Raw genomic sequence first — 16,966 nt, forward strand, 5'->3', positions numbered from 1 at the left:
GTTTAAAAACAAGGTAACCACTCTAACTTTTTCAATAAAATAACTCATATTGAATTCGACGATGATATCGCAACTATCATCAAAGTAGTAACTTAGTTTGAGAATACGTGTTTTATTACCGACTAAGTTTGGCATATCTGTTTTTAATTTTTTATATTAGGTATAAAGGAGAACGATTCTAAGGAAATAAAAAGAGGATGCTAAATTAATCCTTAATTAATTATAGTTTTAAGAAAATTAAATATAATTAATACGAGTTTTGGATATATTTGATATATACTAAAGTTATATTGAATAAATATGTGAGTTATTAGATTTTTAGAATTTTATTACTTGAATTTGAACGGTGTAATTTAAAATTTTCGGAGGGAGCGATCAATTTGTATAGGCATTCTAAAAAAAACCAAAAAAGAAGAAGTTGAAGTTAAGCATCACTTTCAAAAAATGTGGCGGTAGTGAGTTATTAGATTTACCATGCCATTGTGAACTGTCTATTTTGAGGTAATTAAAAATAAGTTTTATTTTATTATATTGCATGCTTTTGAGAAATCCATAATGTATAAGAATTCCGTCCTGGTACACACGATGAACTAGAATTATTATATATAGAGTTTAGAGATACAAACGATAAGGAAGGGCAAGGGCAAGGGCAATTCCATTTTAAGTAATTCAGAAGAAATTGAGCTTGAATTGTAGCATATTTTTAAGTTCATCGAATAGTAGAGTAGTATCGATCATATTCAGATTTAACAGTACGTAGTTGACATGGAATTAATTAACAACAAATTAAATATATATGAATATAATTAATACCTTTTCCACTTTATATTTTGCCACATTTAATTTTCTAAGAGCATCAAAAGTCAAAACATATATATAGTCCTCTAGAAATCAATACTGTAAATAGCACCTGTGATCAGCATATATAGTTGATCCAGTTGGGTACTGTCCTTGTACCAGACTACCAGTTGAAAACCAGTTCGTTTGGAAAGTCAATTAATGATGGTCCTTAATTAATTTGGTCTTCTGATCAAATGATCACCAGCTAGCGCTGAATGCTGATCCACAGGGACGGACAGGGTAAGGGTAAGGGTAAGGGTTGTTAATATTCTTACATGCATGCTAGCTACCTACTAATGAACATTGGTTGATTGGACAGCTAGATCTATCTGCTAAAGCATACATATATATATAAGATCGATGCGCCATTTCAATTTTCCCAGCATTATCTGAAAAAGAGATTTTTATTACACCAGAATAATTAATTAGTACAAAATATATCTAAAAACAAAAAAAAAATCAAACAAATTAATTAAGACATGCACCCTTGTGGCTGTCCAAGATACAGCAAGACAAGAGTACGTTCCCCTCTTCACAATCAGTAACTACTTAATTAACATAAATTATAAAACAATGAAATCACTCAAATACACAGAATTAATTAAAGAGGACAAAATAAAATAACATAAATTAAAAAGAACTTGTTTCTCTAAATTAATTAAGGCAGGAATATTATATTACACCAACCAACTCAAGCTGTGAATGATCAGACTACTGCCATTTTAGATCTACTGTGATATGATTCTAACACGAGCGCCTCTCGTCTATATATTTACATGCGATGCGAGCTCCTATATATTCATTAATTTCATTTTTTAGTGGCGGGCCGTGGGGCTCCTCAATCCCGTCTCGACCTTCTCTGTGTAAGAAAATTTCTTTGGTGCTGAAACAACATGAGGCTGCTTCTTGATCAAACTGTCATCTTTAAAATTATGTGCATCCTTGGTTTTGATTTCGAGTTCATCAGGTTGCCATCCCATGAAGTCCCACAGAGTCATGGAAGTAGGCGCACCTTTTAATTTCTCCAACTCTACCCTTGGGTCTAGTTTTACTGCCCCACTAGTTGTATCTGAATTGTTCTTCCTATTCGAGTCCTTCAGAGATGGATTTCTGGCAATGTTATCTGCGTGTAGTACATCTTCAATTCGTGACATCACACTGAAGGCTAGAGTTTCTAGAACTCGAGCATAGCTCTCAAGTATAGCATATCCAACATCCTAAAACAATAAATTAACACACATTAATTAATTAGTTTACAACTTTACATCATTACATGCATGCATCCTAATTAAAATTAAACAAGCTAGCTAGCTAGCATAGCTGGATGATTGTAAGGCCGGTGAACGATTTCTCATGAATTAATAATCCATGCCAGCAAGGGAAGTAATTACCTTGTTATATTGTATCTTGCTAATATCAAGGTGTGACTGGGGTGCACCAGGGAATTGGCGCTTGAGGAGATGGAGAATGGTCTCAGCTCTCTCCTCGAATTGCTCCCTTTTCTCCAAGCTCACAATCGATCCCATGGACCCCCAAGAGGATCTCATGTCCTTATTTGTCATTTTCCTCTTCCAAATTATGCATGATGCTTCGATCCTGTTCTTTAGGTCGACTACCTTATGTTCAGTCGATAGGTCCAATAACTCGAGGAACTTAATTGGGTCAAAGTACTCATCAGTTATGTTCTTATATATTGCATCCCCAAGACTCACTCTTCCATTCTACATGCATGGATTAATTTAATTTGTTGTCAAAAATTAACTCAGGAGAGGAGAGGAGAGGAGAGGAGATATATGGTACGTACTACCTTAGGGAGTGCTTCCATGTAGGCCTCCGGGATCTCCATCTCTGCAAGAACCATTGCATTTATAGCCATAGCAGCTTTTAGCACTTGGTTCACTGATTCTCTTTGGTACTCAAGCCATTTTCTAGATACAATGGAAAGCCCGCTCGGCGGTACTTTAACCATTGGCATCCACCATTTATCATCTTTCCTAGCTTCCATCCCTTTGACAGAGTCGTTGCCAGATGCATACCAGAACTCCTGCTGGTCCTTGAAATTTTCAAGGTAACTCTGCAAGAATATACAAACAAATTAAATTATTTCCTGAGTGAGAAAAATTAGCCTACCCTGTCTACAAGTACAAGTGAGATTCCAAATTTAAATTGTGATCTTCTCTTACGAGTAGCATTGCATCAAGCTTACGCAATGCGGGGATGTTCATGTGGAGATCTCTCCTCTGCTGAGTAGACATAACCTAAAATAGACAAAAAAAATAGAAAGGATATATATACATATATTGTGGTTATTAAATGTATCAAAAACTGACTTTATATTATGTAAAAGAAATTAAAGGACCAACAAGAAATTTGATCTTAATTACCTCCATGCTTTGGCCATCTTTCACTTGTTCAGTTGGAACAAATTCAACTATGTGATCGGTTACAGCTAGAAGCCAATCAACTTCTTTTCTCCACCTTGCCCTTTTCTCTGGGGGGAGTGGCTCGAGTTTGTGGTGCTCACCAAACACAGAAGCTGCACAATGAAGACAAAACCATTGTATTTATGGGTTGTTGCAAATGATTATAATTTGGAAATTAAGATATGAAACACCAATAGCTTACCTGAAAGATTTGTGATAGCATTAGACAGAGCAAGGGCAGAGGAGACACCTTTACCGGAACCCGACATGTCTTCTCCAAGCAGCAGTTTCGCAAACTTCTCTTTCATTAGCTGTAAGTCTGAATTGACAAAAACAAATTAACATCGTTTGAAACTTCACGTACATAATTCAATAACTCGAAGACATTGAAGCCAAGCACAAATTAAGAAAACCATTATCTACTAGATTAAATATAATGTTGGCCTGGTTTAACAAATTGGATATCATTTTGACAATATGAATTTCTGATGTTTTTTTTATTATTGAAAATTACCCGATGGTGCTCCATCTTGTTGGCTTGCATTGGAGGCAAACCGAGACCTCGGGGCTCTTTCAGACTTGTTAATCGACCAACTCGAGTTGCCAGAACCGTCATATTGTGGTCCCGGGGACTGACGACCCTCCATTTCATACATCTCAAATTCACTGGATGATGAGGACCTGTCAAAGCTTCTAACCCTTCTAATAAACCTCTCAAGGCTATTTCCACGACCGAATCGAACCATCAAACATATAATCTTTTAAAAGATGTAGTGCTGAAATTGGGTGCAACCCAAATCATTCCTTTCTAATTAGGGATTGATTTACAATCCAGAATTGGGAATTTGCAAGTATGGAAGGTTAGAGGCCAAAGGTTGGGAGAGAGAGAAGCTTTTACAATGTATTTCTTTCAATGCAAAGAAAGTGGTTCTGTTAGTTGGTTTGGTGTAAAGAGGCAAGAGATCAAACAGACAAAGGGCAAGGAATTGTGGGGGGATGTCTGTGCTTTGTTATTATTAATTTGTTTAAAGAGTTGAAACGTGGTTGCATGAAAGGAGATGGTGGATGGCAAGTAGATTAAAATTATATATAAAGGAAACAACTGTTGAACCATTAAAAAAAATGGGATTTTAAAATTAAGGAAACCTTAAATGGAGGCACAATTTTAAACCTTAAATGGTTTGGTTTTGTTAATTTCCAAACTTCAAATGAATGACTAGTGATTAATATCATAACTAACTAGCAAATTAAACTGTGCTGGCCCTCAATTATATATGCAACTTAAACTCAAAATCAGATACTAGCTACATATATAAACTCCAAATTAAAACCCTCATCATAACTCAATTAATTTTTCAGCAACTATATATATGTGTGTGTGTGTGTGTGTGCTGTTAGCAACAATGTCTCAAGTTGAGTAGGTGTTTTTGTAGGCCAAATCAACTTGGGTTGTATTTAAGAAAAAAAGGGACCTTTTGTCATTCATTTCATTTGATTTTGCAATGGAACCCAAAAAAAACTTGAATTAGGATTGATAGGCATTAATTAATTGTGGAAGAAGCAAAAGAAGCAGAAACAAAGTTGGTTTGTTTATTTCTTATTGTTTACAGTTGGTGTTTTATTATATGGGCCCAGTCCAGTCGAGTCCAGCCCAGATTAGACAAAGGAGCTGAAACACACACCACACCACATCAATTGGGCTCCACCTTCCCTCCAGTCGAATACCAATACCAATACCTCCAGTGGAATAGATTTGATTTGATAATGAAATAATGAATTAATGACCCGTCCCCAGGATCTCTTCTCCCTTCTGACTCATGGGACCCAGCCATTCCCATAAAATCATTAAAATCATTTTGTTTTGTTTGCTTGTTTGTGTTGGATAAATGTGGGTGGGCTCCTTTGTCAGTAACCCACTTCCACTTCCACTTCCAATAAAGATGAGCATCGCATCGATCGCATGAGGGCATTTGAGTCTTCCCTTTCGACTCACATCACTGATCACTGATCACAGGCTTCCACTTCCACTTTCTTCCTTACTGCACCTGCACCTGCACGTACTAGAGAAAGCGTCTTTTCAACTTTCTTTAATTTAATCTCCTTTCCTCTCCTCTCCTCTCCTCTCCTCCTCTCCTCTCTCTCTCTCTCTCGATCGATCGCCTTTCCATTCCTCCTAAAACCTTAGTTACCTACCTCTCTCTCTCTCTCTCAAGTAAAGGCCTTGATGAAGATGAAGCTACTCAACAACAAGTAAAAGTAAAAGTAAGAATCAATTCAATTCAATTCAATTCAATTCAATTTCAATTTCAATTTCAATGGGGGACTTGGACTTGGACTTGGACTTGGACTTACAAGCAGCTGCAGGCTCTAGCAGCAGCTTAAATCCTCCTGCAGCTGCAACTGAAGCTGAAGCTGAAGCTGACTCCGATCTGAATGAATATTGCAACCACCACCAGCACCTCTTCCCCTTCCCCTTCCCAGCCTCTTATCCCTCTGCCGGCCAGCACTCTGACTCAGCAACAGCAACAGCAACAGCAACAGCAGCTGCAGCATACTTCTCATGGCCCACCTCCACTTTATTACCTCTTGCAGCCGAGGGCCGTGCAAATTATTTTGGTGATTTACAAAAAGGGGTTTTGCCTGGCAATTTGGGCCGCCTTCCCAAAGGTCAACAAGCCACTACTTTGTTGGATTTGATGACAATACGTGCATTTCATAGTAAAATCTTGAGGCGATTTAGTCTTGGTACGGCTGTTGGTTTTCGAATCAGGAAAGGCAAACTTACAGATATACCTGCCATTCTAGTATTTGTTGCTCGCAAGGTAAATAAGAAGTGGCTTATTCCAGGCCAATGTTTGCCAGCAGCACTTGAAGGACCAGGAGGGGTATGGTGTGATGTTGATGTCGTTGAATTCTCTTATTACGGTGCACCAGCACCAACACCAAAAGAACAGTTGTATGATGAGCTTGTAGATGGACTACGTGGAACAGATCCATGCATAGGATCTGGATCACAGGTTGCTAGTCTTGAGATTTATGGCACTTTGGGAGCTATTGTTAGGAGTCAGACTGGTAACAGACAAGTTGGCTTCCTCACAAACCGACACGTGGCAGTTGACCTCGATTACCCCAATCAAAAGATGTTTCACCCATTACCACCCAACCTGGGGCCTGGTGTTTATCTTGGGGCTGTAGAGAGAGCCACCTCCTTCATCACCGATGATGTCTGGTATGGCATTTATGCTGGAACAAATCCAGGTATTCCAATTTTCATATACTTACTTTCCTTGTTCACACTAGTATAATAACTAACTAACTATGAGAACCAAACAGAAACTTTTGTCCGTGCTGATGGTGCCTTCATCCCCTTCTCTGATGACATCGACATATCCCACATAACCACATTAGTCAAAGGTGTCGGACAAATTGGAAGTGTCAAAAAAATTGACCTCCAGTCCCCCATAGCTTCTCTCATTGGGAGACAAGTATTGAAGGTTGGCCGCAGCTCAGGCCTGACAAGTGGGACAGTCATGTCATATGCCCTAGAGTACAATGATGAGAAAGGCATATGCTTTTTCACTGATTTCTTGGTCGTAGGAGAGAATCAGCAGACTTTTGATTTAGAAGGGGACAGTGGCAGCTTAATTCTTCTCAAAGGAGGGGAAGATCAGATGCCTCAGCCAATTGGTAATTGCCAATTGCCAATTGCTATTCATTCATTTCATCTTAAGATACAACTTACAACTTCTCTTTACAACAATACTCTTTCTATAATTAACAGGTATTATCTGGGGCGGTACAGCAAATAGGGGAAGGTTGAAATTGAAAAATAGTCAGGGACCTGAGAATTGGACAAGTGGAGTCGATTTGGGCCGCCTTCTTGACTTGTTGGAGCTTGATCTTATTACAACCAATCAAGAATTGCAGAGTAAGGCTTTTTCGTACTTTTTCTTGCTTTTTGTCTAATTTGGTATCTATTAGAACGATTTTTCCTCACTTAAGGTGAAAATTTGTTATATGTTGACATGTCATTTGGTTTCTGTTCTCTAATTTGAAAATATATCTCAGATGCACTGGAGGAGCAAAGAATGGCTATGGTATCAGCGGTGAACTCAGGTGTAATCCAATCCCCTCAACCCGCATCAAATTCTGCACCTGACGCGACCCAGATAAGTCAACCTGAATTTCAGGTGGAGACTGTCAAAACCATGAATAACAATGTAGAAGAGCATCAATTTATCCCCAACTTAAATGAGATTACTACGAGTATTGATATCAATAATGGTAACGGCAATAATAATAGTAATAATGGAAACAATAGTGACCCACCATATAATAATGACGAAGATTTGTGCATGTCACTGCATTTGGGAGATCGGAACCCAAAAAGAGTGCGACTGAACCCAGAACCCGAACCGGACTCCGACTCTGGTCTCAATTTAAACCCAGATCCCAACCCAGACACGGATTTGCAACAGTGAAAGAATTAAGAGGTAACTTATTTAAGTTAAGATGCATGTGAGTTATATATTAGGATCCGAATCTGCTGCTATTCTAAGAAGAATTGCAGCACCCTGCTGTCCACTTTTCTCTCTATCTCTCTCTCTTCAAAAGAGGAGAGAGAGATAAGAGAGGATAACATGGGTTTTGGATAGCAGCAGATTTTGTTCCTATATATTATGAGTTGTTTCATGCAAATGCAAAATCTAGTATGTAAAATGTAACAGGTTGCATGCTGACTTAATTGTATGTAGGTTATGCTTGTGGTATATGGAATTAATTTACTTTTTATGAACTATTCATATTCTAAATTACCATGCCCATGTCCTTTACTGCAGCTTCTTTTTTTTCATTCAACTATCTTGAATTTTTTTTTCTTTTTTTTTTTCCTAAATCACACTACTATCAGTTATTGAGGTAAGTATATTGAAATAAGTAATATGTAGTAGTATAGGGAATAAAAAAATAAGAGAGAGAAAAACAAACTTGATGTTCTCCAGTTTGGTGACTAATTAATTAGATTACAAAATTACAAAAATTGTACCAACAACTTAAATAAGAAAGGGAAAAAGAATGCCCTAAAGAAATAATAAGTTTAGTTCAACAATGAAATTTGTATAGATCCCTAGCTAGAAAACTGTGAAGAAGAATATGGTACGTTCTTGGTATAATTTTAGAGAAGACTGAAGTGGCAACCGTCATAACCTGCACCACAAAAAGAAAAGTAAAATGTGTGAGAAAAGAAGAGGAGAACCTAAATGCAAAGTGTTGATGCAATTGTAAGGAAAACTTAATTGATTACTTGGATCTTTAGTGATGAGCATAGCTGTATTGCCAAAATCGCACGTGCCACCAGCTGCCTTAGTCTTCTGCCAGTAGCTGTTGAAAGCATAAGAAGCATGTGCTATCAATGTATCTGGCTCGTAGCACGCCCCCTTTGGTTTAATAGACACACAATCAGCACCGGACCCACATGCATAATCCATCGCCTCTTTCATTATTGGGTCGGGTACACTTGGTTTCGCAACACACCAAAGCCCCTGTGCACTTGTAGGGGTTGGTGGGGCAAAAGGTGGTGGAAATACTACAGGAGGAAGAAAACCACTTGGTGTTGGTGGACCAGGACTAGGAGGGGTTATGATTTCTGGTGGGGCCCCCGGTACGGCTGTTGGTGGATTTCCTGGGCTTGTTTCTGGCGGGTTTGGTATAACTTCAGGTGGACTTGGATTTGGATTCACTGTTGGGGGGTTTGGGGTGATTTCTGGCGGGCTTGGTGCGCCTTCTGGTGGACTCGGATTTAAGCCGGGCGGGTTTGGAGTGACTTCTGGCGGGCTTGGTGCGCCTTCTGGTGGACTCGGATTTAAGCCGGGCGGGTTTGGAGTGACTTCTGGCGGGCTTGGTGCGCCTTCTGGTGGAGTCGGATTTAAGCCGGGAGGGCTTGGTGCGCCTTCTGGTGGAGTCGGATTTAAGCCGGGAGGGTTTGGAGTGACTTCTGGCGGGCTTGGTGCGCCTTCTGGTGGAGTCGGATTTAAGCCGGGAGGGTTTGGAGTGACTTCTGGCGGGCTTGGTGCGCCTTCTGGTGGACTCGGATTTAAGCCGGGCGGGTTTGGAGTGACTTCTGGCGGGCTTGGTGCGCCTTCTGGTGGACTCGGATTTAAGCTGGGCGGGTTTGGAGTGACTTCTGGCGGGCTTGGTGCGCCTTCTGGTGGACTCGGATTTAAGCCGGGCGGGTTTGGAGTGACTTCTGGCGGGCTTGGTGCGCCTTCTGGTGGACTCGGATTTAAGCAGGGCGGGTTTGGAATGACTTCTGGCGGGCTTGGTGCACCTTCTGGTGGACTTGGGTAGATGATCGGTGGATTTGGAGTGACTTCTGGCGGGCTTGGTGCAGCTTCTGGAGGATTTGGATTTGGGTTCGGGGTGATTTCTGGCGGGCTTGGAGCAATTTCTGGAGGGTTTGGAATGACAACTGGTGGATTGGGATTTACAGTTGGTGGGTTAGGGAATACTTCTGGTGGGCTCGGAACAATAATTGGCGGATTTGGGTTTATTTCAGGGGGGTTGGGGTTTACAATTGGAGGTGGGGAGAAGATAGGTGGGGTCGACGTAACTGGGGGATAAAGGCAAAAGGGTGGGGAGATGGTGGTAAGACTATGAGAGGATGTGGGGCCCAGAATGTCAGTAAATGGAGGTAGAAAATAAGGTGAGCCGATGGAGTAGGGATCAGAGGGGGAAGATAACTCATCATTGAGTAAATGCAGTGCTTTGGGTTTTAGATAATTGGGAGTGTATTTGATCAGTGTGAGTTTCTTGACTTGTCTCAGTTCTCTTGCATCTGTTTGACAACAACTAATGTGGCATTAATTTGTTAGGAGAAATGAAAGGGAATATACTTATACTTGCCTTGCAAAGTAAACAAAGTAAAATGCTAGTTTCATGACTCAAAAAGTATATATATATACATACATGTTTACTGAACCACACAAAAGAAAATGGAGAATGGTTAAATTAGTTGAGAAGAAGAAAGAAAATGAAATTGTAGCTAGGACTAACCACATTGGAAGAAGATTGCAAGGGATATAGAGAGAAGATGCAACAATCCAAGATACAAGTTGCTACTTTGGGCCATCAAATATGTTTATTTCCTTTGATTCTCCTTTTGGTCTCTTTGGCACTTGTATATGTTACCATATATAAGAGGAGAGTTAGTGTTGATGAACAATGAATGCTACGGTTATGGTTATGGTTATAGTTATAGTTATAGTTATATATAGTGGTGGGTGGTAGAGAAATAAAGTGCAAGAGGAGTGTGAGATACTTGGAAATAAAGGAGCTCAGTGCTGCCTGGTACTCTGAAAGAAAGAAGGGAACAGAAAAAAGGTTGCATTGAGTTAAGAATTAAAAAGCTAGCTCTGGTTAATTATCGCATAATTCATATTCTTTTAATTATGCTACTTTTATACGTACCAAGCAAAGTCACATTCTTGTTTTTTTTCTCTTTTTTTGGTGAGTAGTGAGTGTGTAGGGAAATGGATACTGAATGAAGTGGAAAGAATGATGAATGAAAGAGAGCTTAATTAGATGTGAGAGAGGTGGTTGTAGCTTTTGGAAAGGTAGTTAATTAGGCCCAATTGAAAGTAATTAGGGAGCGGAGGGCTAAATATAAAGTATAAAAATATCTATCTATATATATATATAGAGAGAGAGAGAGAAATGTAGAACAGATTCTGTTCGTCTAATTTAGTTTTGGGATATGTGCTTGCTTGGTGCTAGAGAAATAGTAAAGCCTTTTTCTTTTTTTTTGCTTGCTTCTCTTTCACTCTAAATTTGATTTGGTTTGATTTGATATTTGTCTGTGAGGATTAAATCATGAGATTGAGGTGATACTGGTTGTGTTTTGCACTTATTAGCATGCCACATGCGTTGGTACTTTGCACTTATATATCACGTCAGAGGTCAGCTGGGTAAAACATAACAAGCATCCCCTAATTCGCCATGTTAAATGATAGATAATCTGTTCATTATTTGTTGTTGAATTTGAAGACTGAAGAGTTTCAATCCAAATTTATTCATTCATTCCAGATTTTGCTCATTATTCCTTGATGCATGTCTGTTAATTCCTCATATATTGTCTTAATATTATTAGCTTTTCTTTTATAAAGTGCAAGACATGGATTTAGTGCTTCCACACACATCATTTTAGTTTTAATAAAAAAAAGTACCATGTAAAACATCAATCAACCAAATCATAACAACAACAACAACAATAACAACCCTTTCTTCAATCACAGCTAGTCATCTAAAAGAGGAGACTGCCTTCCCTTCCCTTCCCTTGTTTAGTTCCCTAGCCCCATCTCAATATTAGTTCACACATTATGACAAATAAAATTGGAAAATTTTCTTAATAACTACTAGTTTCCAACCAAAATCTCTCAAATTGTCAATCACAATTCATAATAGCAGACTCAAATAACATCCTTTCCTTTCTCACTCACCCACAAGTCACAACAACATACCCCAATTAATCGTCACAAGTTTCTAGAGAGCCATTCGACCAGCAAGCCTACTTTCCGATATGCGCCTGTCTATTGCCGCGTCAATGGAGTTCATCTGTTTTCCCAATATTTTTTTTGTACACAAATAAAATGATAACTATATCAGATTATGACATACTATATTACTAACCATACTAAAAAATAACTTTCTATCTAAAATCTATAAATCTAAACTAGTTTAGGGAAATCTAAAAGCTTCATTGGCCCAGAGGAAAGCTGACCTGTAGCAAAATTTGGCCGCGGTTCCACCGACCAATTATACAAGGCATGAAATATGCCGGAGCACAAATTGTACTAGGAGGATAAGTTAAATATATACAGAATGGAAATGGAATTCAATTGTTAAAATAAAACACATACAGGTTCTGCTTTGTCCCATGAGGAGGAGCTCCCCCCAGTTCATTCGTAACATATATGCATCAGTTTTTAAAGCACATATAATAAATCTTAACCAAGTGCTAATGATTTTCCAACAGTATTTTTTCAACAATTTGTAATTTCTCATATAAACAAGTTTTTTTTTTTAATGCATGACCTCAGAGATTTGATAATCTACTCAATTGATATTGGAACCTGGTAAGTTTCTTCTTTACCGCCTTTCCGCCACCACCTCAACTACATTCTTTTTGAAAGTAGATGTGCACATTTAGTGCATATTAGTCATGGAGGATTCTTGGAAAAAGCGCACTATTCTCAAAAAGGGCATAAATTTGATCCGACATATGGTACCAAATTTTACTAGCTACACAGAATGACTCAATAATAAAAGGAAGAAAAAAAAAACTATTAAAGTGATTTGTAAGTACATAAATCACAGAGACTGGAGCATATGAAAGAGAGAGCACAAGAGTAAAATGACTTACCTGGCTAGTTTCATCATGCACCTGATATTTAACCAGGGACATTCTTCTCTCCTCCTACAACCAAACCAACAGATAAAACAATTATCAATACTATTTGATTACAAAACCATGTTGACATTCAGAATATTTCTGAAGTAAAAGAGAAAAGATAGAAAGAAGATGTCAAGAAAGAAAGGATAAGCACCATTGACATGGCTTCGTCATCCCAGACCAAGTACACCTCACTAGCACCGGGTTGACCAGCTGGAGTAGGAGCTTTGTTAGCTATCTCCGGCGGGGGCATGGTTGATGTTCCCCCTGTATCTGGGCCTGTAGCATAAGTCCGCATACCGGTATAGGAGCCACCTAAAATGTCAAAACATATTATCAAGCAAAAAAATACAGAACAGAACAGAACAGAAGGAACAGTACACAAGAGAGAGAATGCCTTGATTACCAGCAGCAGGAGTATTTGCATTGACAGGGCCAGCGGAAGACCCATTATTATTAGTAGTAGTAGTAGTAGGAGGAGGAGGAGGAGCAGAAGCAACAGCAACAGTAGTTGTAGCAATAGGGAAAAGTGGCTGTGAAACATTGACATGTGGTGGAGGCATGGGGGGCGTAACCTGGAAAGCTGGGTGGAGACCCACCATAGAAGAAGCAGCAGCAGCAGTAGTAGTAGGTGGGATGATGTTCTGAATGGGGAAGAGAGGTTGCGTGAGAGTTGAGGAAGCTGGTTGGACTGGAATGGAAAGAGGTTGCTGTTGATGAAACCAAGGTTGCTGTGGGCCACGTGGTAACATCTGCCACATGGGAGGAGGCCGCACTGCGAATGCCGGATTAAAACTACTGCGAACATTAAAGTCATCTATGATTATTATAAGAAGTGAATTTATTAATTTATTCAATTATTTATAACCAAATTAAAACTAGAGAGAGAGAGAGAGAGAGAATTGCAAGAATTGCAAGAATTGCATTACATTGGAGGAGGAGGACGCACAACAGCACCATAAGTTGGAGGCAATCCCATAGCAGTGGCAGTATTCAATGGATTGTGATTGTGTGTGAATGTTAAAGGGGCCTCTACTTTTGTCATCTTGGCAGAAGGGTCTTCCTCTGATTCCCCATAATGAGCAGCTAAAATTTGAGGAGGAACACCTTGCATACCAAATATCTCAATCTCTGTTGATTCTCTTTCAGGTTTAGCATTGGGAACTTTGGTTACAGATTCTTTGTGGACTTGCAAGACATGGATGGTCATGCCAGAGGCGGTGGAGAGTTTCTTGTGACAGACGTGACACTTGAAGTGCTTGGCCTTCTGATGCTGAACCAAAATCTTCTCGTCGTCGAATTCCCTGTCACAATAGTAGCAAAACACCTTCTCCACCGCTCTCTTCTTCTTCTTACCCATTTATGCAATGCTTTCTCTCTCTCTCTCTCTATCGCTCGGATTTAGGGTTTCTTTCTTTCGCCTTCTTTCGCCAAAGGGGATTGATTGATTCAATAACAGAGAGAGAGAGAGAGAGAAAGAGAGAGAGAGATCCAGGAAAGCGCAGCCGAGGGAAGGAGGGAGGGTTCTGTCGGGGATGGAAGAGAAAAAGAGAAGCAATAGGTAATGGCAGTTTTTGCAAAAGCCGCCTCAGAAAATTTGTGTTTTACAATTTGTTTGGGATGGGACGGAGGTCAGAGGGTTTGTCTGACAGTGAATTGATTATGGTTGATTAGCTGTGGAGAACGGCAACAGGTTGCACCGTGAGGTGGATGGATCACGTCTAATACAGATTACAGACTACAGAGGAGGCATTCAATTGTGACACTCTATTTTCAAACAGTCGATTCAAACCGTTCAACATGATAGATGTGTTACAAAGTGCTTACAGATCAAATTTTACATTTTTTTTAATTTTTTTTATCATTTATTAAGACGGATACAAAAATTCAATGGTCTGAATATAGCAATTTTATTAAATACTTAATGAATAATAAAAAAAAACTCTAAAAAATATAAAATTTGATCTGTCCTTAATATATCTATCATGTTGAAATATTTGTATCGACTATTTGAACTTTGAAAACTTTAAAAATTGAGATTGTAATTTGGTGTCACAAAAAAAAGTGTGATTGGATCCCTATACAAACCTATCAATTGCCGGATGATGAAAAAGTGGTTTTCAAGTGAGTAAAGTAAACTCAAATAAATAATGATAATGTTTAGAGTGAGTCTATGGTACTATGCATATTACGGGTTGCTACCGTGCTACGGTTCTATATTCGATTTTTCAAATCCTAACGGTCGATCCGAACCGTTCATCTTGTTATTCATATTAATATGTGTTTGGAGACCAAATTTTACATTTTTAGAAAAAATTTTACTATTTTTTTAGATATTTAGAAAATCACTTGATCTGAAAATTCTGGACCATCCAAAAACAGTGATTTTCAATAAATCTGAAAAAATAGTAAAAAAATTTCAAAAAATGTAAAATTTGGTCTCCAAACACATATTAATACGGAGAACAAGTTGAACGGTTCGGATTGACCGTTAGGATTTAAAAACTCAAATATAGAGCCGTAACACGGTAACAAATCGTAATATGCATAGTATCATAGACTCACTCTAATGTTTACCCTATACAAACCTATCATTGAGTAAGTAATTGAGGGATAAGTATTCATTCTTCTGCTCTGCATTCATATTCATTATTTTATTATCTGGAATGGAATTATGAATAACGATAGATAATTCTTTCCAAATTTATATGGAGAAACAAATTTGCATCTACCAAGCTACCACCCTCAATCTCAATTCATACTTGATGTTGTGTTGACAACATGTGATGATGGGATTGGGATAGCATTTCTTTCTTTCTTTCTTTCTTCCCCCCCTCAACGCTCACAATTCATATCTTTCTTTCCAATTTACATCCTTGAGGGACCTCAACTCAACCAACAAACAAATGACATCACATATTCCCATAACTAACCTAATTAACAAAACTGTTTATAACAAGAGGCCAAACACAAAAAATGATTTTTTTTTTTTTTGTATACAACAACAACTATTGTTCTGCAAAAGTAGACAAAAAAAGATTGTTTAAATTCTAAAATCTAGGAGAGCTAGCTGTTACTTGAAGCAGCACCTTGGCCTAATGGCCTTGCATGAGAAGAGTTCGCTTTTGTCTGAGGTACACTACAGGTCCACTCACCATTAACAATCCAACCATCATCACCTGTAAATCAATCAATCATGTAACAACAAATTTATATTTATTCATCAAACACTTACACCTTGCCCCTTGGCAACCCTTTGCCAAGTAGAACAACTAAATCATAGACAGTACCAGAAAATGCTAAACAAAAGAAAAATACCTCAAACCCAATAACAGACAGCTTCTCTTCACCATCAACTGGTACGCAACTCCTGTAAGTGATATACTGCTTCATAACCATACCAGCATCTGATGATTCTTCATCCAGTAACTTTCTCCATTTAAAATTGCTTATTATTGTGCCAAGCAGCGGCTTAGAGTTTAAAAACTCAGAAGCCAACCTTCTCCGGTTTTTGTTTTTGTTTTGTTGAACCTCCTCCTTCTCCTTCTCCTTCTCCTTCTCCTTCTCCTCCTGTACGCATTTTAGAGGTAGGTGGTATCCAGTCTCACTACACCGGTACTTGTCATCATTCTACAAGTTGAAACATTCATTCTCCAATGTTACTTATCACAGTAAAAATAAGCATTTAATATTACTTTGGTACCAGTCTACCAGATTCTGAATTGCATGAACATTCATTTTATTCCATGGCACAAGTATTAAACTGATTGACACAATCCGAGCAGGAATCTAAATCCCATGCAAATTTTAATCTAATCAACTTCAACATGAATACAAGACAAGGACCAGAAGGAGAATATGGAACCTTCTCAGAGTACTGGCAAGGAATACAAGGACCAGAAGGAGAGCAACGAAAGGATGTGTTCCCTTGCGCTTCAACGAACGCCAGCAAGGATCTCCCTCTACCGCCTGCCGCGACGGCGATCGCCGGAGATACTGACAAGTAGAGCGCTGATAGAAGCAAAGAGAGAATCCATAGGAGTCTTCTCATAACGCCAGCACAGCAGAGCAAGGAACAAGGATCTCTCTCTCTCTCGTTCTAGAGAAATGGAATGGTTGATTCTTCTCAAGTTCGTCCTTATCTTTTAATGAAATTACTACTTTGTAATAAGTCAAACTATTCCCTTTTCTTCTTTCATCCCTACACTTTAACATTAATATTATTAGCGGTCCAGAAGACCACAAAGGGTATTTTCAT

At 38.7% G+C, this 16,966-nt stretch overlaps 5 protein-coding genes across 15 annotated transcripts; 1 reads left to right on the forward strand and 4 right to left on the reverse strand.

The window, feature by feature from the left end:
- Window positions 1–1,655: 1,655 nt before the first annotated feature.
- LOC144567515 (rho guanine nucleotide exchange factor 8-like) lies at window positions 1,656–4,316 on the reverse strand. The gene is made up of 7 exons (XM_078317666.1): window positions 3,778–4,316; window positions 3,466–3,582; window positions 3,225–3,376; window positions 3,024–3,098; window positions 2,648–2,914; window positions 2,232–2,561; window positions 1,656–2,057 (listed from the first exon to the last, which is right to left on the reverse strand). Exons 1-7 carry the CDS (start codon window positions 4,007–4,009, stop codon window positions 1,656–1,658), a joined length of 1,575 nt encoding a protein of 524 aa, XP_078173792.1. The 5' UTR covers window positions 4,010–4,316.
- A 977-nt stretch (window positions 4,317–5,293) lies between these two features.
- Window positions 5,294–8,074, forward strand: LOC144567477 (protein NARROW LEAF 1-like). The gene is made up of 4 exons (XM_078317627.1): window positions 5,294–6,521; window positions 6,597–6,950; window positions 7,045–7,191; window positions 7,332–8,074. Exons 1-4 carry the CDS (start codon window positions 5,579–5,581, stop codon window positions 7,742–7,744), a joined length of 1,857 nt encoding a protein of 618 aa, XP_078173753.1. The 5' UTR covers window positions 5,294–5,578; the 3' UTR covers window positions 7,745–8,074.
- Window positions 8,075–8,249: 175 nt separating this feature from the next.
- On the reverse strand, window positions 8,250–11,564 carry LOC144567487 (uncharacterized). 4 transcript variants are annotated; one of them, XM_078317648.1, is made up of 4 exons: window positions 10,314–10,496; window positions 9,589–10,095; window positions 8,566–9,528; window positions 8,250–8,468 (listed from the first exon to the last, which is right to left on the reverse strand). In XM_078317648.1, the coding sequence occupies exons 1-4, from the start codon at window positions 10,387–10,389 to the stop codon at window positions 8,437–8,439; spliced, it is 1,578 nt and encodes a 525-aa protein (XP_078173774.1). In that variant the 5' UTR covers window positions 10,390–10,496; the 3' UTR covers window positions 8,250–8,436. The 4 variants fall into 4 exon arrangements, with proteins under 4 accessions (XP_078173774.1, XP_078173780.1, XP_078173766.1 ...); XM_078317654.1 differs by having other exon boundaries at window positions 8,566–9,465; window positions 10,314–10,433; XM_078317640.1 differs by lacking the exon at window positions 10,314–10,496 and adding an exon at window positions 11,483–11,564 and having other exon boundaries at window positions 8,566–10,095.
- SUF4 (zinc finger (C2H2 type) family protein) lies at window positions 11,521–14,265 on the reverse strand. 4 transcript variants are annotated; one of them, XM_078317704.1, is made up of 5 exons: window positions 13,638–14,254; window positions 13,106–13,506; window positions 12,863–13,023; window positions 12,679–12,732; window positions 11,521–11,870 (listed from the first exon to the last, which is right to left on the reverse strand). In XM_078317704.1, the coding sequence occupies exons 1-5, from the start codon at window positions 14,066–14,068 to the stop codon at window positions 11,799–11,801; spliced, it is 1,119 nt and encodes a 372-aa protein (XP_078173830.1). In that variant the 5' UTR covers window positions 14,069–14,254; the 3' UTR covers window positions 11,521–11,798. The 4 variants fall into 4 exon arrangements, with proteins under 4 accessions (XP_078173830.1, XP_078173822.1, XP_078173804.1 ...); XM_078317696.1 differs by having other exon boundaries at window positions 11,521–12,732; window positions 13,115–13,506; window positions 13,638–14,265; XM_078317678.1 differs by having other exon boundaries at window positions 11,521–12,732; window positions 13,638–14,263.
- A 1,362-nt stretch (window positions 14,266–15,627) lies between these two features.
- Window positions 15,628–16,835, reverse strand: LOC144548512 (structural polyprotein). 5 transcript variants are annotated; one of them, XM_078297235.1, is made up of 4 exons: window positions 16,574–16,835; window positions 16,285–16,338; window positions 16,027–16,245; window positions 15,628–15,887 (listed from the first exon to the last, which is right to left on the reverse strand). In XM_078297235.1, the coding sequence occupies exons 1-4, from the start codon at window positions 16,757–16,759 to the stop codon at window positions 15,804–15,806; spliced, it is 543 nt and encodes a 180-aa protein (XP_078153361.1). In that variant the 5' UTR covers window positions 16,760–16,835; the 3' UTR covers window positions 15,628–15,803. The 5 variants fall into 5 exon arrangements, with proteins under 5 accessions (XP_078153361.1, XP_078153352.1, XP_078153343.1 ...); XM_078297226.1 differs by having other exon boundaries at window positions 16,027–16,248; XM_078297217.1 differs by having other exon boundaries at window positions 16,027–16,251.
- Between the last annotated feature and the right edge of the window lie 131 nt (window positions 16,836–16,966).

This window comes from Carex rostrata, chromosome 2 (genome assembly GCF_964058835.1).
Source record: "Carex rostrata chromosome 2, lpCarRost1.2, whole genome shotgun sequence".
Classification (NCBI taxonomy): Eukaryota; Viridiplantae; Streptophyta; class Magnoliopsida; order Poales; family Cyperaceae; genus Carex; species Carex rostrata.